We start from the raw sequence: 23,283 nt of genomic DNA, 5'->3' as shown, positions 1-23,283 counted from the left end.
ACGGGAGGACGTTCAGTAACTGTGTAAAGGAGTTGCTTTAAACATTATTTACAAGTTGAAAGGAATAATACACAGAATAAGATGCACGATGAGCATCCCCCCCCCCCCGATAAAAGGTGAAACTTGGAAGAAACGTCCGTCGGCGGGGGGGCGGGGGGGGTTCGACCTTCATTTCCTGATCTGACTGTCCCATCTCACTTATCTCTGGACGCGGGGGTAAATGATGTAAAATTCCAGTTCTCAATAGGTGACGCTGGCCCCAATTTACCAGGAGGAAGACAACACAGCTAGCGGGCAGGCGGCGCTCAACGTCACCGCGGGAGCAGTGCGCACAGGCCGAGCAGCGCTACCAGCAGGAGCGCGAGCACGGGCGCGGGACCAGAGCCGGGGGCGCGCAGGCAGGCGGTGTACGCGTCGAAGGCCACCTCGCGCAGCGCGCACACGTGCTCCGCGCGGCAGACCTCGCCGCAGGCCCGCGTGTCGTAGCTGACCGAGTTGTAGACGTAGTAGCGCTGCAACGCGTCCTGGTCGGTGGCGATGCGGCCCAGCGCAGCGTGCATGGAGCGGGCACTTGCGTCGGGCACCCCGTAGGCCTCCGTCACCCGGTACTCGAGCTCCCAGCGCGCCGCTCCGCGCGCGTTCGCCTGGCTCAGGTTCATGAAGTAAGTCACCATATTCTGCAAAGGGGTCAAGAGGCAGGCAGGCCATGAGCAGCTGTTTACTTCCACCCCTAATCCCTCACTTTGCCTTTGTCCCCAGATTCTTTATGTCCGTAATAATGACCTCTATTTGTTATTGAGTATTTACTACTTACCAGGTGTGCGTGGCAGACATCCTCTAATTGAATCTGATGTAACTGCTTATTACCCCTATTTCACAGATGAGAAAACTGAGTCCTAAAGAGGTTAATTCCTTTGGCCAGGGTCTTATAGGTGTTCAGTGGCAAAGGCGGGAATGGAACCAGGTGGTTTATCCCATGGCCTGTGCATTTCCTATCCCAGAGAGCTCTCAGGTACATAGGAGATGCTCAGTAAATATTTACAAAACAAATGGATAAAAAGCAACTTAGAAGTAGGATGGAGTGCCTGGCTGAGAGAGGTTATAGAATTATGGTTGATTGGAGTCTTGGGATACACTCCAGACCCCTAGGACTCAGGTGCATCTTCAGGACTAGAATCTGGAGGGGTTTATCTGTCCAACACTTTCCACTTAAATTTGTAGACCTGCTTCAGATCACTAGAGGTGGGGTAAGAGGAGTTGCCATGTATGGATGGCAACTTCCTGCCTCCCATTTTAGGGATAAAGCAAGGGAGGCCCAATAAGGTAAAAAAAACCTCATGAGTGGTGCAGCCAGGATTCAAACCCAGGTCTGTCTGACTCCCTCCCTGAGAAGGATTAAGGCGAGGGCTAGGGAGGGAGCTGGGAGGAGGGTCCGAAGGGAGGAGGGAATCCCAGCCTATGATTCCTCTTGGTAAGGCCCTGACTGCCCATGTGGACAACAGGCCATACTCTTAACAACCCTCAGACCTTCTCCGTCTCCATTCACTCCAGAATCAAAGACCTAGGTTGTTTCATCTAGTCCCTGGTTTTAAATGTCCTTTCTCCCAGGTTAAATCTCTGTACCCACCTCTTCCTGGAAGTCCAACTTGAACCCCCTGCTGCCTCCTCCCTCGGCATTTTCACTTGGACACCTTTCAGACATCCCAAAATTAACAGGTCCCAAACCAGATTTCTGCTCTTCCCTCAAAACCTGCTTTTCCTGCAGTGGTCCCAGTTCAGTCAATGGCAACTTCATCCGTCCAGGTTTTCAGGCCAAAACCTTGGAGTCCTCTTTAATTCCTCTCTTTCTCTCATACCCCTCATCCAATCCACCAACAAAGCCTGTCTGCTCTGCCTTCAAGATAACATTCAGGATCTGGCACTTCTTACCACCCCTGTGTTGCTTCCCTGGCCCATCACCTCTCAGTGATTTTTATGGTCACCTCCTAACTCATTCTCCTGTTTCTGCCCTGGCCCTCTACAGCCTGTTCTCTGCATAGCAGACGTGGTGATTTTGTGAAATGGTTAAGTCAGGCTATTGAATTCTTCTCCAAACCTTCCAAATCCAGAGTCCTACTCATGGCCTACATGATCTAACCTCATCTCTCCCACTCTCCCCTTGTGCCTTCAACTGCGGCCACACAGGGCTCCACGCTCTTCTCCTAACACACCAGGCGCATCCCACCCCTGGGCCTTTGACTTGCTCTTCCTTTTCCTTCCCCGGATGCTAACATGGCTCGTTCCCTCAGTTTATTCAGAATTCAAATGCCACTCTATCAGTGACACTTCCCTGCCCCAACTATCTAACAGCACACACACATACCCTATAACCATCACCACCTGCCTCTTCCCTCTGTTTTCTTTTCTCCTTAGCACTTGTCTCATGCCATACTTTACTTATTTGTTTTTTGGTTGTCTCTTGTAAGAATGTCAGCTCCAGGAGAGCGGTGACTTTGTTTTTGTCCTCTTATGTATCTCCTGAGCTAGCACAGGGCCTGGCACATGGCAGGTGTTTAATTTGTTGAATAAACTAAGGAATAATATTTCTGTGTCATTTTAGCAATCAGAGGCACATCCCAGTAAGGGAGGGATTGCTTGATGAGTTGGAGACCTACTTTGGCTGCAGCATAATCAGTGTAGAGAAGACGTGGGCCAGGGACCTGAGGTCACATTTGAATACCAAGCCAAAGAGATCCAACTTATCTTGGGGATACTCGGGAGCCATTGAAGGTTTTTGAGCAGCAGAGAGACAGGAAGTGCTTTAGAAAGAGTAATACCTTATATAGTGTGTTGCAGATGAGCTACAGCAGGGCAGTGCTAGCGGCAGGGAGACCAGGTAGGAGGCCGTGACAACGATCCAGGGCAAAGGGACATTTGGGGGAAAAGAAATGACCTAATTTGGAGGCAAGATTTGGAGGCAAGATTAATAGCTCTGGGGTTCTGATCCTGAGCTCTAGAAGGGTGGAAGTAACTTGACCTTCCTGAGGCTCAGTGGTCCCTAGAGCGTGGATTAGCTGGGAGAGAATGAGGGAAGGTGGTGGTGTGTTCAGGTCCCTCCCCTCCCCTCCTCTCCCCCCTCCCCTAGCCCCGGCAGACCCAGGGTTCCTGACCTGGAGGGTCAGTGTGGCTCGGTCATATTCGAACACTCGGATGCCTGGATTGTTGGCCCCGTTGACCACTCCAGGTAATGTGGTTTTCCATGGGGTGACCCCAGGTGTAAGGAACATGACACTGATGGGAGTACCTGTCAGGAGATAGACAGCGGGACTAAGAGGCTGGTGAGAGAAGGAGGGAAGTGGGCTGGCAGGTGCCCTCCAGCTTGAGTACCTGCATCATCATAGAACATCCGAAAGCTATCGGTGTGGTGATGCCCGAAGAACTGCCCTGCGATGACTCCATGGTGCTTCTGGACCACCTTAAGGTACTTCTCGTTGAAGCCCTTACAGAACCACGCTTTGTTCTGAGTCTTCTCAAAGAACCCCGGGGGCACATGGCCAATAATATACACCTACAAGGAAAGGGTACCCAGGAGGGGCTCAGAGATAACCTCCCCAACCCTTCATTGCCACCTCTCAAAACCTGCCATCTCCCCAAAGGCAAGGAGTCAGGCTCAAATGTACCATCTCCCAAAGTTTTCTGCTTTTCCAAGCAGATTCCAGCATTCTCTGTATGCAGTGATGAATGTATCACATGCTTCCCCACCTCTGTGCCTTTGCCCATGCTGTGCCCACCACATGGAGTAACCCTATTTTCATTTCTGAAAATCCTACTCAAACTTTAAAACAAAGTTGAAAGGGTATCTACTCGTGCAACCTTCCTGATCCTTTAGAGACTGGTCTCCTCCTTGGAGAACTCCGACGCTGTAACTAAACTTTCCTTGCATGACCGTGCAGCAAGCACAGGCTTGGTGTTAGTGTGTGATCATGTCTTACGTTCCTTAAGTCACTCAGCCAACAGTACCTGGGCCCTTGGCCACCACAGCACGAGGTAGAGTGGGGGCGGGGGGGGGGTAAGGGAGAGGGCAGTTAAGAACATGAACTTGGAATCAAGTGTGTCACCTCTCTGAACTTAAGGTTTCTCATTGGGAATAGCATCTAACTTGTGGAAGGAACTTTGAGTTAAATGAGATAATCCATAGTGAGTGCTCAGAAGCACCAACGATGAGATCCTGCTGGGATGTGCTGTTCAGTGCAGGGACTCAGGCAAATGAGACAACAGGGCCAGTCCTCAGGGAGCTGCCAGCCCCACAGACCAGATGGACACAAGGGCAGGGCATCCCCTTGAGATCTAGTACACAGTGTGAGCTGCAGCTGTGGTGTGTGACGACACTGAAAAGAGCGCTGGACTTGGAGTCTGGAGACCGGGGTGGGTCTAATCTCGGCTCCAACACTTATTGTGTGACATGGGACCGTCACCACCCCTCGGGAGCCTCATATCTGCAATGGGTTTCAGGGTCCCAGCTCTGAGGATGGAAGAAGCCGCCTCTTCATGTCAAGTCGATGAAGGACTCTGATGTGGGCATCTCAGGAGAGTGGATGAGTTTGTGCTGAGGTGGGAGACTTGTTCAGGAAGTGGTCCCAGAGAGGGAGGGGAGGAGGCAGGAGCCCTTACCATTTCCCCAGCTCGGGACGCATTGGTCAGCACGTCTTCCAGCCACTGGAACTGCTGGCCAGGGTCGGCCATGCTGGCTGTCTGCTCATTTTGGCTATAGTACAGGTTGGTGTTGAGGACCACGATTCGCCCCGTCGGCCCTGGCAACTTCTCAGAATAGAAGGCACCTAGGACATCACAGCCAGAGAAAACATGAAGAGCTCTCTTGTTTCTAACAAGATACACCTGTGCCCCCCTCACCTCACTCTCCCACCTCCCTTCCCATCTTTCCCATAAGAGGAGCCTCATGAGTAAGACCAAAGGCTCTTACTAGAGCCTTTGGAAACTAGAACCAGGCTACCTAGTTTCAAGTTCTGGCTCTATCACTTATTAGCTGTGCGACTTAGGAAAGTTACTGAACCTCTCTGCCTCAGTTTCTTCATCTGTATAATGGAACAACAATGAAGTATGTTTGCCCCTCCAGATCCATTGTCAACCCTTCTCCACTCAGCCCTCTGCCCCAGGAGCTGATCTATGTGAACTATATCAATGGGCTCCTGTGACACAAGCTTCTGGTTAGGTGTGACCAATGGCAGGCGGGGAGCCCCAGCATCAAGGTACTGAAGAAAGGGAAGAAAGTAGGTGAAGGTCACCTTTGGCTGGCTGTGTCTTTGGATCAGTTGTTCTCAACTAGGTGATTTTGTCCCCCAGAGAACATTTGGCAACATCTAGAGACATTTTTGGCTATCGAAACGGGGTATTACTGGTATCTGGCGGTCAGAGGCCAGGGAAGCTGCTAAACATCCTACAGTGCGCAGGGCAGCTTCCACATCAGACTCATCTGGCCCAAAAGGTCACTAGTGACCAGGTTGAGGTCACTGCTTGAACTGATGGTCACTGCCCCTTCCTAGGGTTTTTGCGAGGAATCTGGTAACACACTGAAGGTAGTGCCTGGCACACAGTAAATGCTTTATAAAAATTCAGTCTGATCTTCATTAGTGCCAGGGGCTTGCGAGCATGGGCACTAGAGTCAGCCCTGGATTCTGCTTCCAAGTCTACGTCTTCTAAGCTGGATGACTGGCCAAGTGACTTGGTGTCTTTAAACCTCAATCTCCTTATCTATAAAATGGGGAAAAATCAGTACTGATTTCATGGAGATATTGTGAAGACAAATTAGATCAGACCTTGGGCTGATCTAAGGGCTTTCAGTAGTAGTAAATGGTATTAGTACCTTCTTTGAAGAGAGAGATGGATTCATTACTGAGCCAGGGTCTCCACAGTTCTGCTACCTGATTGTAGATATTGTTGCTCCCTGCTGGGAACTGGTTTTTGGGGTGAAAGTCATGATTTCCCAAAGCAGCATAGACTTTAGTGTCTGAGAGAAAAAGGAGAATTATAAAAATATATACGTGAAAGCACTTGGTGGAGTTACTCATTTTCAGTCGGTCACTGGCCATTAGAGCTGACGGGGAAGAGCGATGAGGAAAAATTCACAGATGAGGAAAATACAAAGATGAAAAACACATTTAATACAGTGTAGCTGAACTTTGCTCAGAAGGGCAGTGATGCGAGGGAGAAAGCTAGAAGATCTAAATAATCTTCAGCTCCATTATCAGCCACTTGATAATTTAGTGTTCCTTGTTCTTGCCAATTCGAGAGCCATCTTACTGTTAGGGAAAGGGTCTGGTTCACTCTGCAAAGTCTTAGGAGCTTCACTCAGCCACAATTCAACAGTATTTACTGAACACCTAGTTTATGCCAGCACAGAGACCTGGGAACCAGGCACCCAGTCCCAACCCCAGAGGTCTAGTAGTGCAGTAGGGTTGACAGGTATTGAGTAATGAGAGGTGTGAGGGTTGTCACAAAGAGAAGAGTCACTTGCTATGGGAGTATATAACAGGTGGGAGAGGGCCAGGAGAGGCCTCCCTGAGGAAGTGGCCTGTGAATGAGCCCGGGGGGGTGTGGGGGGGTGGAGCCTGTCAGACTCTTCTCCTTCTCGTGATTAGCCTCACTCCTGCTTTCATTTCATTTCTGTGTCTGGCATGTAGTAGTTGCTCAATAAATACTTGATGACAAACGAAAACTCCTTTGAGCTCAGGACAGAGCTCTGCCCTCACAGGGGCTTGACTCACCCCAGGGAGTGACTGAACCAATGAGGGAGACTGGAGTCTCCACTTCCCACTTGGGAAAATGTCTAATAAACCCTTTGTCTTGGATAGCCTGCATGGTCTGGAAATGCTGAGAGCTCTGCCAGAGGAGGAGGTTGTAGAATTCCCACCAGGAATTTTCGCAAAGCTGGGAGCCATCAGTGTAACTACCTGGAAAAACCTCTCCTCTCCAGCATAAATGCCGGCAGCCATTAAGGATCTATTTATGAAAAAAAACCCACAAATTCCTAGAATCCCAAGTGCAGATGAGAAGGGAGAGAATCTCCCACTTTTTGCTGCTTCTATGTGCCAGGCACTGTTAGAAGCTCCTTACAAGGTCCAGGAGGGCACAATCTGGCATCTTGTTCACCACCAAGTCCTCTACGCCTAGACTGTGTCTCATCCATAGTAGTAGATGCTCAATAAATTTGTTGACTGACTACATGAGTGAATGGATTGCCTTATTTATCCTCACAACAACCCTCTGGGCAGATACCAGTATTCTCCTTATTTTAGGGGAGAAATATCTACAGGGAGAAAAGTGTCTTGATGAGATCGCCCAGCTAGAACATGGCAGAGCCTGAACTGGGGCCTGGATCGATTTGCCTTGCAAATCTTTGTTCACCACTTGGCAGTGCCCAGAGGTGGGAGGCCAGTGTGCACAGCAACTCTGATGGGGAACGCAGGTGGCACATGGCAGAAAGAACACATGACTTGAAACCTAAATCTTGAATTTCAGTCCCATCCTCCTGTCTAAGTTGCTTAAGCTTAAAAATCTACAAAATAGGGAGTGTTCTGCTTGACCTCACCTGCACTTGAGCAGAATTGTAATTCTCAAATAAGATAAAGCCTCATTTCATCTCTTTCAATTTGTTCTCATTTTCACACCTCTGCAAGTGAGGTGCGTCTTACCACTGAGGCCATGAGAAAGTGCTGTGTCATGTTTTAAGTGACAGTATTTCTTTTCTTTGCGATACATAAAATAATGATGCATCTTATAGTCGATGGCATCTTGGATATTAGGAAATTCAGTAAATGTGCAAGTGTGTTATAAACTAGAAAAACTTCTAATTACATTTGTATGTGAAATCATAGTTAATAATGCATTTTCTTACCTATTACTTGACTTTTATTCCAGAAGCCCCATGTGGAGCAGAGGAAAGGTTGCTCAGAATTGGAACTGAGTTTGAATTTCTCCCTGGGAACTGACTAGCTTTGAGAATAGTAATATCTATTGTTGGTGGGGAGGAGTGTCCAGATTTGACCCTAAGTAGTGACTTCTGGAAGATGAACGGTCCAGGCATGTCTGAATTGGGTTGGGTTGGGTTGAATTACATAGACTCCAGGCAGCTTTTTGCATACGTTGATTTATGTTGAGGAAAAGAGGTAGCAGAAAGAAGGTTGTCTAAAGGATGGATGTGTGACGGTGACAGCAGCTCTGGCCTCTCCTGGGAGTGGCAGTGGGAGTGGTGGGTAAGAGCAATGCTCAAACCAGGATTTGCGTGTCCCCTCCCCCAAACCCCCTTTGCCACATGACCTTGACCAATTTACTTAACTAAGGCTTGCATTTCTCATCAGTAAAACTGAGGTAGTAATAGCATCTCTCTCTAGGATTATTATGACAATGAATGAGCTGAGATATATGGATTGTATTCTTAAAGGAGTACCTGACACTTAGCACTCGATACATAGATACATATAATTATTGCTGCTGCTATTATTTGTTTCTATATCATTTCATATCTGGGTCCTGGGGACCCATGAGTAACACCTTTAGAGGAAGCAGCTGTACCAAAATGGCTGGGGCACCCCCAGCTACTGCGCTGCTCTCACAGGTCCCAGCTGGCAGCCTAAGAGCCTGATTCAGTCTCCAGGACCTTACGTTTGGCACAGCCTGCTTTAAAACATTTTTAAGGGCTATTAGGTAGGGCATGGAGATCCCACTCTCCCTGACATATCCGGTAGGGCTACTGCCATAATCACTCACAGTCTCTGCCTGTTCTCCCAGGTTCTGAAGGAAGGTCTTAGAAGCATCAAGAAACAGCACCTTGGCTGGAAGTCAGCCTCTCCCAGAAGTGCCAGCAGCCAGGTTGGTTTGAGAGGGGTGGATGGCAACTGCACGGCCACAGAAGGACACAGGGCTGTGTGTGAGCCCGCATGAGACTTACCCAGGTACGATGCCTGGGTGTGACTGTAGCTGCCTTGAGAAGCGGCTTTGAGTATGGTGTTATACCAGCAGGGCAGAAGGCAGTGAAATGTCAGGCATTTCTGTTAATAGGTTCTGTGTGTATCCACAGGCTGACAAGCTCACAGGTTCCTTGCGGGGTTGTTGGAAGGTAAGAAATGACGGCTGTGAAGAGCCTGGCACAGAACCTGGCCCACAGCCTCATTGTTAATGCATGAAAGTTGTCCCTCTCCATCTTGCCGCTGTGGTCCCATGGTGCCAGGCACCACCTGGGGTTCAGGGAATGCTGTGGGGGACCAAAGCAGGGTCTTACCTGGAAAGACTTCTCTGATGAGCTTGGTCACGTGTTCCACAATTGCCAACACAGCTGCTTCTCCCAGCCTCTCGTTGGGCACATGAGGCGTGTCATCACTGCAAAACACCACTGAGCCAGTTTGGTGTGGGCGGCTCAGGATGGAGAATGAAAAAAGGAAGGAGGGGGCTCTGCTGTGAGAAAAGAGGCTATGAAACTGGACCTCAGATGTCCACTGAGAAGTATGACTGTGCTGGAGATGGGGGTCACATGGGACAGAGCTCAGACTTGGGCTCTGCCATTGACCTGCTGTGGGTCCCTGGGCTGGTTATTTAACCTCTCTGAGCCCCCATTAGGTCCTCTATAAAATAGGGATAATAATGGTATTTACTCATAGAGTATTTGTGAGACTTCAATAAAGGGTAAAATTATATAAATGTAAAATGTAGGATAGTAACTGCTAGATTGTAATTAATATTTAGAGAAGGAACTTTTGGGATGCCAGTCCCATCTGCAAGCCCCCAGAGAGCTTGGGATAGAGAAGTTGTCTCTGAGTTGTGCTCCTTTCCCCAAGGTTTCTAAGAGGTCTGGAGCTGGCTTCAGAATATAGAGTTCAGATCTACTCTATGGCAGATCCGGGACCTATGCTAGGACCATTTAGTCGTGTCCCCCACCCTTCTCCTTCCCTGTTTGACTGACCTAAATTCTCCACCTGAGAATTGTGTAACAAGGTGGGGGAGCAGGGCAGGAGAATAGGGAAAAGTGAAGTTTGGGGTAGGAGCCCCTGAAACCAAAGGTCCTTATGACTTTGATTAAATTCAGCTTTAAATCCTAGCTCTAGAAATCGTATATATATATGTACACACACACACACACACACACACACATATATATATGACCTAGGGCTTCCCCTGGATAGTCAGCAACCCCGAGGCAGCAAAAGACAGTAGCCCGGACCTGACTGATGGTCACACAGTCCTGACCTATAGCAGCTGAAGATAACATCGTGACCTAAGTTATGTTTCAGCTCCTGAGTCCCAAGGCGGAACAACCCCCTGGCTACTTTCTCATGAGAGCAGACTGAGGGACACGCTAGAACAGACCTCAGAATTGTCCTCAAGACCTGAAGAAATGACTTATTACCCTTACCTCACCTCCAACCAATCAGCTCCCAGCATGACCTTGAACCCGTAACCCAGGGTGTCTTCCGATTTTTGCCCTATATAATCTATAGTCTACATGCTATCGGGAATTCAGACTTTTGAGCACTAGCTTCCTGTTCTCCTGGGTGGTACGGTTCAGGAAAAAATAGCCAGTTTTCTCCACTGCAATTCTTGTTGTGTAGTGTTTGACTCTGGTAGCGTTGGGTGAATGAACTTTCTGTTCGGTGACACCCCAACAATCTAAAGCCTGAGGACCGCTGGGGCCCATGGGGCAAGGCAGCTGCTGCCCAGCTGTTCCCCAGGGAAGTTAATTAGCGTAATAGATCTGATACTGCTGCTAGCAGCTCACACCGGCCTACTTTGTGCCAGGTAACCATATCCACTAATTTGTTCTTCATAATAACCCCACAGCACAGGTTCTATTGCTAGTCCCATATGACAGATAAGGAAACCAAGGCCCAGAAAGGTGAGGAATTCTGCCTAAGTGTATACAACTAACGTGGTGGAGCCAGGATTTGAACCCAGTCAGCTTCAGAGCCTCTGCTCACACCCATTGCTGTGTCTCTGATACCCTCATTAGGGCAGCAAGGGAAGCCTTTTTCAGCCCCGTCGTCACTGGGGACAAGCCAGAAATCTAAAAGTATTGGAACAAAATTCCTTTTTTTTCTCTACTTTGAAGGATCTAATTCTGTCTGATAGAAAACACATCCAATTTCTATAGGTTATTCCCCCCAAGGGATTGCAACTCTCCCTGGGAAGTCAAATTTCTTAGAATATGAAGAATCATAAAAAGGTCCTAGAGGTCGTCTCATCCAATGCCATATACACGTCTGCAAAGTCCCAGCGATTTCCCAGAAACATCATGCTGCTTTGAAAGGATCGTGGATTTCCCAAAGCGGTCACCTTTCCCGGAGGGATTCACGTCTTTCAGAATGTTACATCTCTCTCCAAGAGCCCCTCCTCAGAGAATTCAGAAGATCCCTCTCAGGAACAGGAGTCCGTGGTCATGACCTAAAGCTCACTCTCTTCTAAGATTGATGACTGAGCCCAGGGGAGCCAGAGCTGTCCGGGCCCCTCCGGAGACTCTGTCACATTTCTTAAGTGTCCAGCTTTGCCCCTCCCCCTGCCAACCACAGGGTCCATCTGATGGTCAGTCCCAGTCAATCCCACATTACACTGAGGGACAGCTGGGGGCACCGTGGGCTTGATCCTCCCTTTTGAAGTGTCCACTGAGGCCGGAAGAGGGAGCAAGAGGTCAGAGCTCCTGCCGACCTTCTTCACCAGCTCCCTGGCTCACCACTTCCTGAAGGAAATCCTCCCCCAACCCTGCCAGACGGAGCAGGTACTCTGTGAAGCTCCCACATCCCCCAGGAACCCTCTCTTGTCACTGGGATATAATTGTCAGTGGGCTTGTCTGCATCACCCACAAGACCGTGAGCTTCTTAAAGACGACTTGGGGTTTCCGTCATCCCAGTTCTCTCCATTGTGTACCCTGGGCTGAGCACAGGACAGGCTGACCTACCAAGGGAGGGAGGAAAGGAGTCAGTGTGTGAGGGGGAGACGTCCAGTGATGAGGACAGCGAGTGCTGAAGACAGTTGGAAGACTTACAGCAGCTTCCTTGGATGAGAAGCAGAAATGGCCAAGTGGAAATCACCCCTCAAGTTTTCTTCACACAGAGCAGTGATCTGACCACTGAGAATCTCCCCTCCCCCACCAGAGCCAGGGCAGCCTATGGGGGGCCAGCAGCTAACCAGGACATGTGGTCCCAATGCCGGATCACTTTCAGCCCTCCTACCTTCTCTCATCCTTGCATTTGGATCTCTAAGGCTTGCAGTCCCAAAACCCCAGTGGGGTGTTCATCGCCCAACTTAAAATCCATATGCCCAGATGTGCCATGACCTTGTCCCGGCCTCAGTGAGAGCTGCATTCTGCTGAGTGGGGAGATACAGAGGTCGAGGGCACCGACTTTGGAATCAGCCAGGCCCAGGGTCCCCTGGACAAACCGCGTAACTCCTTGGTCCTCTCTAAAACAGGGCTGGTGTGATGACAAAAGGAGATAGTGTAGGAAGGTGCCAGGTGGCAGATGGCACACACCAGGGGCCCAGTGAAGGGTAGCTGTCATGACTGCTCTCACCCCGTCCAGAGGATGAAGTCCGGCTCTGGCTCGATCTCCTTCATGGCGTAGATGGAGGAGTTGATGAGAACCCAGGGAGAATCGCAGAGGTAGTCACCCCAGGGGCCCGCGTCGGACACTGGCTGGGAGCCGGCTGATGGGCACACTTGGAGGGGGTCTGTGGACACCTTGTAGTCAGGGTCCAGGTGCAGGTCAGAGATGTGCCAGAACTTCCCTGCAGGGGAAAGGAGACCCTCCTCAATGTGCGGCCCTCCCTGAGCACAGATTGGGGAGGCCGTCCAGGAGAACCCTGGGCGGAGGGAGCAGAGGTTGCACAGGTGAAAGGAAGTTTTCTCTGAACTCAGGGTCCAGAGAAAATGGGCCACAGGCTTTGCCCAGGAAGATGCTGCGTGGAGCAGAGAACAGGCTTAGCTCTGTCCCTGACCTGTGACCTTTGACAAGGCCCTTTCCATCTCCCCACCTCAGCATCCCCATCAGCACCATGAGGGATTGGTTTGTGCGACCCTCAAGAATGCTTTGGGAGTTCTAAGTAGAGTGCTTGTCTTAAAGCACAGGCGGGAGAAGGTCAGGGTTAAACACTCAGTCTCGGGAGCCACATACAAGCGGTGTGACTTTGGGCAAGTTGCTTTACCTCTCTGAGCCCATAATTAGAGCCAGATCTTATCATGCGCCAGGGAAGTACATACAAAAATCTGATGTGGGGACAGAGTCCCACAGAGCAGTTTCCAGGCTCTCGGCCTCATGTGGAAAGGTGCTGGCTCGGGTAGTGGATGGCCATCTGCTGTGGCCATCAGCTGTTACCGGTTAGCTATTAGCCAGATATAACTGCTGTGGCTAAGCCAGCAAGGCAGATTGCAGTTAGCAAGGTGTTGGTTGGTTGGCAGAGAAGTGGACGGCGGATTGTGGATCGTGTGGATCCTGCTTCCTGTGTCTCCAACCCTGCCACTAGCAAGACTATAGTGATATGACTATATATCTATGGCTCCTTTGGTGTTCCTTTTGGGTCTCACCATGTCCTGCGTTCTTGTGCGGGGAGCGGGAGCTGAGACCCTCCCTGCATGACATCTGACCTGGGAGAAGGCTTACACACCAAATGGGTTGTTTTGCTGATTAATAACAGCAAAAACCTGGAGAATAGGTGTGGAAATGGAGTTTAAGAGTGCTAGAGCAGAAAAGAAGGACCATAATTTCAGACTGGGCTGCATTTCTTCTGTGGGTGTACGTGTTAGTGATTCTAGATGCAGGGAGGCAGCTCACGCAGCGGGGAGTGGTCCTGTTTGCTGAAATGGTTGACTGAAACCTGGTCTCAACTCCAAACCAAGGGAGACTGAAATGCCCAAAATCCCAGTATGATACAGAGAAGGGAAGCCAAAGAAACAGGCCCCATGGAGTGGATTTATCATCTGTACCCAGCACTGAGCCTGGTAGAAGTAGTTTCAATGATGATTATTAAAGAGAGTTGAACAGGTGTAGCCTCTGCTCTAAATTCTGCGTTTTTGACTAACACAGGGTAGGGCCTGGAATTTCCTTACCCTCCACTATTACTGTCACTTCCTCTTCCATTTTCTGTGTTACTCAGAGCCAACAGCCAATACTTACCCAACCACCGGAAACTGGGCCTGGGCCTGAGAGTCTGGCTTGTGTGGCTTTAGGGTCAGATGGTCAGGGCACCACCCACGCCACGGGGTAGCTCTGGCACAGGCCAAAAGGTCAAGTCAGGCCCCTGATCCGTACTTCTTGACTTTCCCCCAGAGGCTTCTGAGCTTTTTGCCCACCTCTCCAGATCTAAACCTGGTCTCAGGAAAGGGTCAGGAACTTGTTCACACTAAGGTGCAAATGACTGATGAAGCAAATCCTTATCCCTCCCATGGTCGTTATACAGTCCTGCTCATCACATACCTAGAGGTTTGTTCATTCATCCCCATTTTGCAGATAAGGAAACTAAGCTTCAGACTCCGAGGTGCTGAGGTCACATGGAATATCACTGGGGGGAGGGGATCCTGTGGCTCCATAGCCTTTCTCAGGAAGATGTGATTGGTAAGCGGGGAACACCAGTGCCTTCTTACCTTAAAGCTGTCTTTTTGTAGACACTCTATGCCTGCATTTTTAATTTTTAACCAAACTGAGTCTTTGTTTATAATGGGAAGAATTTAAACTTTCCATACAAATTGTGATCACTAATATATTTGTATTACTCCTATGGGGCAAAATCTTAAACGAGAGGAAAGAAACTAACTGCCCCGTTTCAACTAGTAAATGGAGAAAGTTGGGGGCTTTCCCAAGCCCTCCTCTCTGATGACCATGACAGAGACCATTCTCTTGCCTCAAGCAGGCTCTTTCTCAACTAACCACAAATATTGAGCCGTTCTGCCCTTTGACATCAGCCCTCAAAATATTCAATAAACTTTTCTCCACTTCAGAAACTCCTTGTCTGCTGATGGAGGCTCAAGTCTTAATTATGGGTTTGTCCCTTCTTGCAAGCTGCAGTCTATCGGTGTACAGAACTGAAACTCCTGCCAGCCTCCCTGGCACTTTTTAGTGACCTCTGTGTGCATGTATGTGAAGGCCTGACTAGAGGAGAGGCTGGGATTGTAGAAAGTGTGACACAGAGAGCCAGAGGTCCAGGCAGAGAGCTCCGTCTCCTTGGGTTCCAGTCTCCTTGCTGTGGAGGTGGTTCACAGAGACCTAATCTGGGGCTTGACCCAACTCACCCCACTCATTCTCCTTACAGGGCCTCTTTCCTGGCTTCTCTATTACTTCCCCCAGTCTTCCCCAGGTCATCACATGGCCGCTTTCCCTACTTCATTCAAGCCTCAGCCCAAAGGTCACCTCCTCAGAGAAGCCTTCCCTGACTACCTTTTCTCAAGTTCCACTTACCCCCACCCATCTGGTCACTAGCTATTGCCTCCCTCATTTTCTTCAGAGCACTCTTACATATGAAATTGTCTAGTTGGCTTGCTAATCCATCTTTCCTGTCTGCAATGTGAGTTCCTTGAGAACATGAAGCCTGTCTTGTTTATCTCTGTGTCCCCAGCACCTAGAACTGCCTAGGATGTGGAAGATGCCCAAATATACAGAAGGTGTCAAAAAAAATGTATACACATTTTAAGAAAGGAAAACTGTATTAAAATCATAATACTCAATATATACTGATAACAAAAGATGAATACAAGTCACGTTTGACTTCTGCAATTACAAGGGGGGCTCAAAGTGGTTACCATCGGTGTTCAGACACTTCTGATTACGGCGAATTACTGCTTGAGCAGTGTTGACCAGAGTTTCCACTTGTATACATTTTTTTGCCCCCTCCCCCTCTGGTATAGTCAATGAATGAGCAAGGATGTGGGGAGGATGATTAGCACTCAGAGAATGTTAGCCTGGTACCCTTTACCTACTTATCTCATTTCACCCTGGCAGCCATTTTGTGAGGTGGGATTCTTATGCCCATTTCACAGATGAGGAAACTGAGGCTCAAACCCAGAGCTGAGACACAATGTTGACTCAGAGCCCTCAGAAGGTGGTTTTTATAATACACGTAACCCATAAAAGAATGGGGTTTTTATAATACACGTTACCCATAAAAGAAGGCTTCTATGGAATTAGTCACAGACTGTGAGGAATTAAACTCTAATTGTCATGTCATGGAGAAGGGGTGGGCACCAGGACCCTGGATAGAGAGGCAGGTTATCTGGTTTCTAACCCAGGCTTTTCCACGTGTTAGCTGAGGATTCTGGGCAAGCTGGTTGGCCTTGCTGTTCGTGAGGGTGTTTGACACCTGGCCTGTTTCTCTGAGCATCAAATAAGATATTGAAGGAGAAAGGGCTTGTAGAGAAGAATCTCAGTATACAATGTCCCTGGCAATTCCCACTGGGGCCAGGAGTGAGCCTGGGAGGGGGTGCGGACCTGGGCACTTTAACACTTTACCCTTTAGACCAGAGCTTCTCAAACTTGATTGTTTGACACCTCAGCTGGGAATCTCATTAAAATTAAGGGGCTTTATATATTCATACTGCTGGACTCTTTTACAGTTAGAAAGTATTCATGTATTCCTTGATTTTTAAGAAAAGGTATACCAATCTTAGTTGGCATTATGATTCATTAATTATTGAGAAGATGAATAAATTTCATATCAAGTACAATGAGGAGGTGAGGGTACAAACCTGGGTTAGAATTCCAGGTCCACCATCCACCAGCTGTGTGAACATGAGCAACTTACTCTGTGCCTCAGTTTCCTTGTCTGAGGAAACCCCCTGCCTCTTCGGGTCATTGTGAGGCAATAGGTGATAACGCATAAGCACTCAGCAATGCAAAACAGCAGTTACTCTGAATTTGGTCCCTGGGAGGTCCTACAAGTCCCACTCTTACCATGGGAGGGAGATGGGATGAGGGGGGGAGTGGCTGCATCCTTCCCCTGCTTGCCCCAATGTCCCCTTAGCTGCTGTCCTTTGCAGGTAAGGTATAGGGCCAGGGTCAGGACATTTGAAGCAGAACAATGTGAAGACAGATCCCGTCTCCTTCTAGATGGTCCTCATTGAGTGCAGGGCTGATGGGCATAGCACACCGTCTAGTTTTAATTTTGAGAGCTCAGCTTTGCTCCAAACAGTCTGCTGGCCCTCCTCCTCCTCCTTCACTAAAGAGGTCACTGGGCCCCCTTGTCCATTGGGGATGACAAACACAGGGCCCAGGACCTAGTAGCTTTGTAAGGCCCAGGAAATGTCTGAGACCTGAAAAAAATTACATTGGCTCCAAGGTTTAGGAAAAAAACAATGCCATCAAAATCAATACATCATTTCCAAAGCAATATTAAATATTAAAATTTCATTAAAAGTCATATATAATGTGAAATTCTTTTTCTATAATTTATAATGGGGTCGGGGAGACTCACAAAAATCATTCCTAGGGCCCAAGGTCTTAAGCTGACCAAAAGGTGAATTTGCTTATGGTCGGAGACAAAAAAAGGAAGGCAGAAAGACACCTGCCATTTATTTAGCACCTACTGAATGCCAGATGCTGTGTCAAGCACTCTACCCATGCAGCCTCAGGACAAAATTACGAAATGCTTTCTATTACTGTATCCATTTTAAAGATGAGGAAGCTGGACTAGTTCGCACCAGACCTGTGATTCACATCTTGTCAAAACAGAAATGAACATGGGGCACTTTTCTCTGCCACTAGCTAGCAGTGTGATCTTGGATATTTAAAAAAAAAAAAAAAATGGTCCCTTAAACTTTTACAGAACTGTACCATGTTGGTGCGTGACTTCACTTAACTATCACATTTAATCTTTCCTCTGCTATTTTCACTATTATATAGATAGTGAAATAGAGGCTCAAGTTCACATAGATTTTAAAAGGTAAGATCTAGGTTTTCTGGCTTGAGGCAGTGGGTTGTTTTGAGAGGGTGTGCATGAAATCTGGAATCAGGAAAATCTTGTTTTGAATCCTGGCTCCTCTACACAGGCAATGGCAAGTGATTGCCTCAGCTGAGCCTCAGTTTCCTTATTTTAAAATGTGGACAACGATATCAGTAGCAAAGGGGTAGATGTGTGGATAAAAGGAGAAATCTCACGTGCAGCACCTGGGCAGGGTGGACAAGCCAGCCGAGGGTTTATTCCCTTGGCCACTCTGACCCTCAAGCCTCTGTTTCCTCAAGTGTAAGACAACAGTATAACAAAGGTCATCTGAAGGCCCTGCAAGTTCTCATGCTCTGTGATTCCATGACTTTTGTCTGTTATTGTGTATAACTCACACTGCCAACCATTCTCGGTCCTTATTTCAGTCCTTTGCTTTTGACTCTAAGCAATAACCTCAAACACTTCCATTGTTATTCCTCCTCTGTAAACTAAGGCCCTCCACGACACAGAGGGTTCACTTGTTAAAACCAGCCTTTACTGACCCCTTACATCAAGGATGAGGATTGTGTTCTCCTCGCAACAGCCCTGTGAGGTAGGCTTACCATTTTGAGGGAAATGTTTTCCTACCACGCTGACCCACACTGAAAGAACTTGCCTGTTTTTGTGCAACTAAAGGCAGAAGGATAATGCAGTGTTGCAAAGGGTATGTGTGGGAGGAGAGAAGAAGCCAGCAAGTTGGTGCCAAACTACAGCTCTTGGCTAGGGAAGATGGAGGTAGAAACCCCACAGTTTTATGCAAAGCAGGGATGATTCCTGTCTGATTGGACTTCATGCACTTCATGAAGAGACTCAGATTCTATAAAGACTTAGAAGTGCTGTGGAATTCTTTTTCAGTTGAATTTTGTTTTTAAATTATAAATGTATACATTCCAGAAAGTTTGGAGAAAAAAAAAAAACAAACAATACCTATAAAGCCCACTATTCCAAGAGAACGCATCAAAGGACATGATGCGTGAGGCAGCTGAGTGTTGTGAAGATTAATTTAAATTGGAGTAGGGGGCGCTCTCCCTTAATCACTCACCATTAATTACCCTAAAACAGGAAGAGATTTACCAGTTCTTTCCATCTCCAACAGGAAGATGTTTTTGTATTCTGTTATTCCAGCAGGAAGAAGGAAGATAGTTTTCTTGTCTGGCAACCACTCAGCCAATGAAAGACTGTTACAACTCATCCAATGGAAAGCCACTGTACTTTGAACTACCAGTTTCCTCCAATGGACTCTTTGTTTACAAAAGCCCCTCTGAACTTCCCCTTTCCTCTATAAAAGCATGTTACAGTACTTTGTTCTCTGGATTTGCTGTGGTTAACCATTAGACCACATGTTCTGAATTGTAATTCTTTTGTTGTTCCTGAATAAACCCATTGTGCTGGAGAAATATCTGGCTATCTATTTGTTTAAAGTCAATAGTACAGACATGGTCCTGCCACTTCCTAGGTGTGGAATCTTGGGCAAATGTTATGTCCCTCTGCGTTTCATTTTCCTCACCCACAAAATGGATATAATGATAATAGTACCCACTTTACAGGGACTATAAAAATCAAATGTATTTTTTTATTTCATGTTTCAAATAGGCATGTATCAAGCACCTTGCACAAGCATGGCCCATCATAAGTGCTCAATAAATAAATGTTAGCTCTTCTTGGCTATTTTCCTTAATGTTTGTTTGTTTTTATTTAGCATTATTTTAAAAGAGATTGAAATTGTTCAGCGTGGGTGCAGGTCCAGAATCATATATTAACTGGATGTGTAACCTTGGGTTAGTTACTTAACTTCTCTAAGGTTCAATTTTCTTGATAATCCCTATGTCACAAGACTATTGTGAGGGCATTATGTAATAATTTCAGCAGTGTACAGCACATAATACGTTGTTAATAAATGTTATTTATTGTTTTCAATTTTGCTATATTGTCTTGAAACTTTTCTACCTGGACGTTTTACCATAATTTATTTAGCTATTCCATTATTGATAGCATTTCTCATTAGTATTATAAACATGCGATGATATCTTAGTGCATTTGGGGGGAGGAGAGATTCTTTTTAACCACTAAGACCCTGGGCTGAGGGTTTGCCAATTGGCATTTGTATTTTTAAGAAAACATATTTAAAAGTGAAAGAGTGAGGGAGTGGAAATTCTTTCAATCATTCCCCTCCCAAACCTCCAGTAAGACTCACAGGTCTCCGAGTCTCCCAGATGGGAGCTGGGTATTTGCCTTCCATTGGAAGGAGGACTGCCACTCTCAGCCTTCTCCCGAGCAGATTACCCTCACACATCCTCCCAGGGCTTGTCCCAGAGATAGTTCCACCTTTAAGTCACAGCTTTTGGATCTGAGTCCTTTCCAGGCATTTTGCTCTGGTCTCATCCCCCCCAAGATCCTCCTCACTGGCCTCTGAGATTCCCAACCACATTGGCAGAGCACTTTGCCAAGACTCCCAGCGGCCCCTGGGTAGGATCTGAGGAAGGAGACTGACCAGAACTGAGCTCCATCGGGGAAGCAGCAAGCAAGCCATGAGCCAGTACTTCCCCTCTCAGGCTCAATTTTTGTAGCTGCAGAAAGGGTGCTGGATCATCTCTAAGGTTCCCTTCAAAGGACTACAGAAAAGAGCAATCTAGAATCCTAAGGAAAACTATAGTTCCAACCCTCCCACTGACTCTCCTCTAACCGCATGGAAATCTAACAGGCATCTCGAATTGGATGTATCCCAAATCAAACTGCCATCTCAGCAAATGACAACGATGTCCTTCCAGTTGTGAGACAAAAATCGTGGAGTCACCTTTGAGTCCTCCTTTCATAGCCACCATCTGTCAGCAAGTCTTGTCCAGAATCAGACCATCTTCCACGCCCCCACTCTGACCACCCCGGGCCAAGCCACCATCCTCTCTCACTGGACGATGACAGTAGCTTCCCCACTGGTTTGGCGGCTTCTCCTTTACTAGGGTAACCTCCCACCCCAGTTTGCCCAGGACTGCGGGAATGTCCAGGGCCCCAAACTTAAAGTGCTATAACAAGAAAAATCTCAGGCAAACCAAGATGAATCGGTCCCCTGCCTTTATGGCATTACAGCCTCTTCCAATACAACAGCCCGACGGTCCTTTTAAATATACACAAGTCAGCACAGCTCTGCCTAAAACCCTCTAATGCTGTCCCATTTCACTGAGTCCTTGTCTACAAGTTTATACATGAGCTGGCACCAGACGCCCACTCCCACACCCGTGATTCCCTGGCCTCGTCTCTATCACCCCTCTTGCCCACTCTGCTCCAGCCACGCTGGCTTCCTGGCTCGTCCTCACACACATCACCTGTGCATCCAGCTCAGGGCCTGTGCACATCCAAACCTCTCTTCCTGGAATGGCCTTCTCCAGATGACCACATGGCTCTTTCCTTCACTGCCCCGGGTCTCTGCTCAAATGTCTCATTATTAGACATCTCTTTTCTGGCCATCCCATAAGTATTTCTTCCCCAGAATAGCCCTGTATTCTGCTTTATTATTCTCCACAACACTTGTTATCTCTTGGAATACTAGGTATTTACTTGTTCATATGTCTTTTGGTTTGTTTCTCCCCAGGTGAAGGAATACTCCATGAGGCTTTGTTTTCTTTTCTTTTCTGGTTCCTAGAAGGCACATGGTACAGAGAATGCCGTCAACCAGTATTTGTTGAATGAACTCATGAATCTTCCTGCCACCTTCTACCTCTACCAGCTGGCTGGCTCTTCCGTATAAACACCTCTTAGCAAAGTCAGAGTCCCTCCCCTGGCCAGCTGTCACCTCCACCTAAAACCTTGAGCTGAGCTGCCTCCCGGGCTTCTGGGAGCAGCCCTACCACCTTCTAACCCTCTCATCTGGCCTCCCTGTCTTAGCTTCCTCCCTTGCGATTTTTAGCAGCTTTCTGTGAGCAGCTTCAGGTAGCCCCCATCCTGAGTACATAGTATAAAACAGAGACGTGACAGGTGTTTGCAGCGCCTACCTGGCTCGGCCCTGGTGACTCCCCAGTGGGCCAGGAAAATCAGCAGCTGCAGCAGCCTCATCCTTGGGGCTCGAGACATGGGGTCCTCCAGGAGCTATTGCTCACGCCACAGGCTTCCTAGGTAGGTGCTGGTGGTCACTTGCCTGAGCTGAACTGCCTGTCCTGTTACGTGGTGTTCCCACTCATCCAAGACATCTGGCTCCTCCTCCTCCTTTGCCCAGCAGAGTGGGAGCTGGGTTTCCCCGAGGAGAGGCACCAGCCAGGACTTTGGACTCCGAAGTAGAAAGTCGCACCTGTCCTGCCAGTTCCTCAGAGCATGTCTGTCCAGCCAGCAACTGGATTCTCAAGGAAACTTACTCATCCAACCTGTCGCTGAGAGGCAAATGTCATCCACTCTCAGCGTTTTCATGTTGCCCCACCCAAAAAAACCTGTATAAAATGGCTGGCCTTTGCCATCAAAGGAACTTAACTGCTGGTTGGGGGTGGAGTTGCTTCACCACAAATGAACCAAGACTAAGAGTCATCCATTCATTCATGCTGGGAACCATGTCCCAGGGAGATGGATGGGATCCAGGACAGTCCCTGCCATCAACAGGGGGAGGTAAACCGCTGCACTGTAGTTCAGCATGGTAGACGGCTTGACAAGCTCAGATGAAGGAAAGTAAGAGGGCTTCTGGGAGGAGGTGACACAGGATTAATCTCTTCTTTTATTATTGACATTGTCAAACATAAACTCTAGGGAGAATAGTGTAATAAACCCCAGAGTACCCACCCTTCAGCTACAGCAGTTGTGAATTTATGGCCAATCTTACTTCATCTACCCCAACCCTGACTTCATTGGGTTCTTTTAAAGCAAATTCCAGAGATCATATCATTTTGCCCATAAACACTTTAGTATGTATCTCTAAAAGATAAGGACTCTTTTTTCCTAACACTATGATAATACCATGATCAAATTTTAAAAAATAATAGTAATTACTATCACCAGGTAGATATTTGGTCAATGTTTAAATTTCCCTAATTAGCTCATAATTATTTTTTTTAAAGATTTTATTGGGGAAGGGAAACAGGACTTTATTGGGGAACAGTGTGTACTTTCAGACCTTTTTTCCAAGTCAAGTTGTTGTCCTTTCAATCTTAGTTGTGGAGGGCGCAGCTCAGCTCCAGGTCCAGTTGCTATTTCTAGTTGCAGGGGGCACAGCCCACCATCCCTTGCAGGAGTCGAACTGGCAACGGGCAACCTTGTGGTTGAGAGGACGCGCTCTAACCAACTGAGCCATCCGGGAGGCAGCTCAGCTCAAGGTGCCGCGTTCAATCTTAGTTGCAGGGGACGGAGCCCACCATCCCTTGCGGG

The 23,283-nt window shown here is 47.9% G+C and overlaps 1 protein-coding gene and 1 long non-coding RNA gene across 2 annotated transcripts; one reads left to right on the top strand and one right to left on the bottom strand.

The window, feature by feature from the left end:
• Positions 1-295: 295 nt before the first annotated feature.
• On the bottom strand, positions 296-22,684 carry SMPDL3B (sphingomyelin phosphodiesterase acid like 3B). The gene is made up of 8 exons (XM_088790728.1): positions 21,930-22,684; positions 12,552-12,765; positions 9,275-9,372; positions 5,861-6,004; positions 4,651-4,817; positions 3,367-3,547; positions 3,150-3,283; positions 296-677 (listed from the first exon to the last, which is right to left on the bottom strand). The coding sequence occupies exons 1-8, from the start codon at positions 22,006-22,008 to the stop codon at positions 312-314; spliced, it is 1,383 nt and encodes a 460-aa protein (XP_088646854.1). The 5' UTR covers positions 22,009-22,684; the 3' UTR covers positions 296-311.
• Positions 526-19,860, top strand: LOC148755552 (uncharacterized). The gene is made up of 2 exons (XR_016018588.1): positions 526-662; positions 19,040-19,860. It is a non-coding gene; the product is annotated as an uncharacterized LOC148755552 (long non-coding RNA).
• Positions 22,685-23,283: the final 599 nt, after the last annotated feature.

Source organism: Rhinolophus sinicus, chromosome 14 (genome assembly GCF_057876585.1).
Source record: "Rhinolophus sinicus isolate RSI-liver-muscle chromosome 14, RSI-T2T, whole genome shotgun sequence".
NCBI lineage: Eukaryota > Metazoa > Chordata > Mammalia > Chiroptera > Rhinolophidae > Rhinolophus > Rhinolophus sinicus.
Note: the sequence above shows the minus strand (reverse complement) of the source record. Positions and strands in the feature narration are given on the sequence as shown.

Bases quoted from the DNA above. Each gene is read 5' to 3' on its own strand.
- SMPDL3B (XM_088790728.1), bottom strand. From the start codon at position 22,008: ATGTCTCGAGCCCCAAGGATGAGGCTGCTGCAGCTGCTGATTTTCCTG. The intron at 6,005-9,274 runs GTAAGACCCTGC...TTTTTCTCTCAG, and splicing joins CATCAGAGAAGTCTTTCCAG to ACACTAAAGTCTATGCTGCT. The intron at 3,284-3,366 runs GTACTCAAGCTG...ATCTCCTGACAG, and splicing joins GATGTTCTATGATGATGCAG to GTACTCCCATCAGTGTCATG.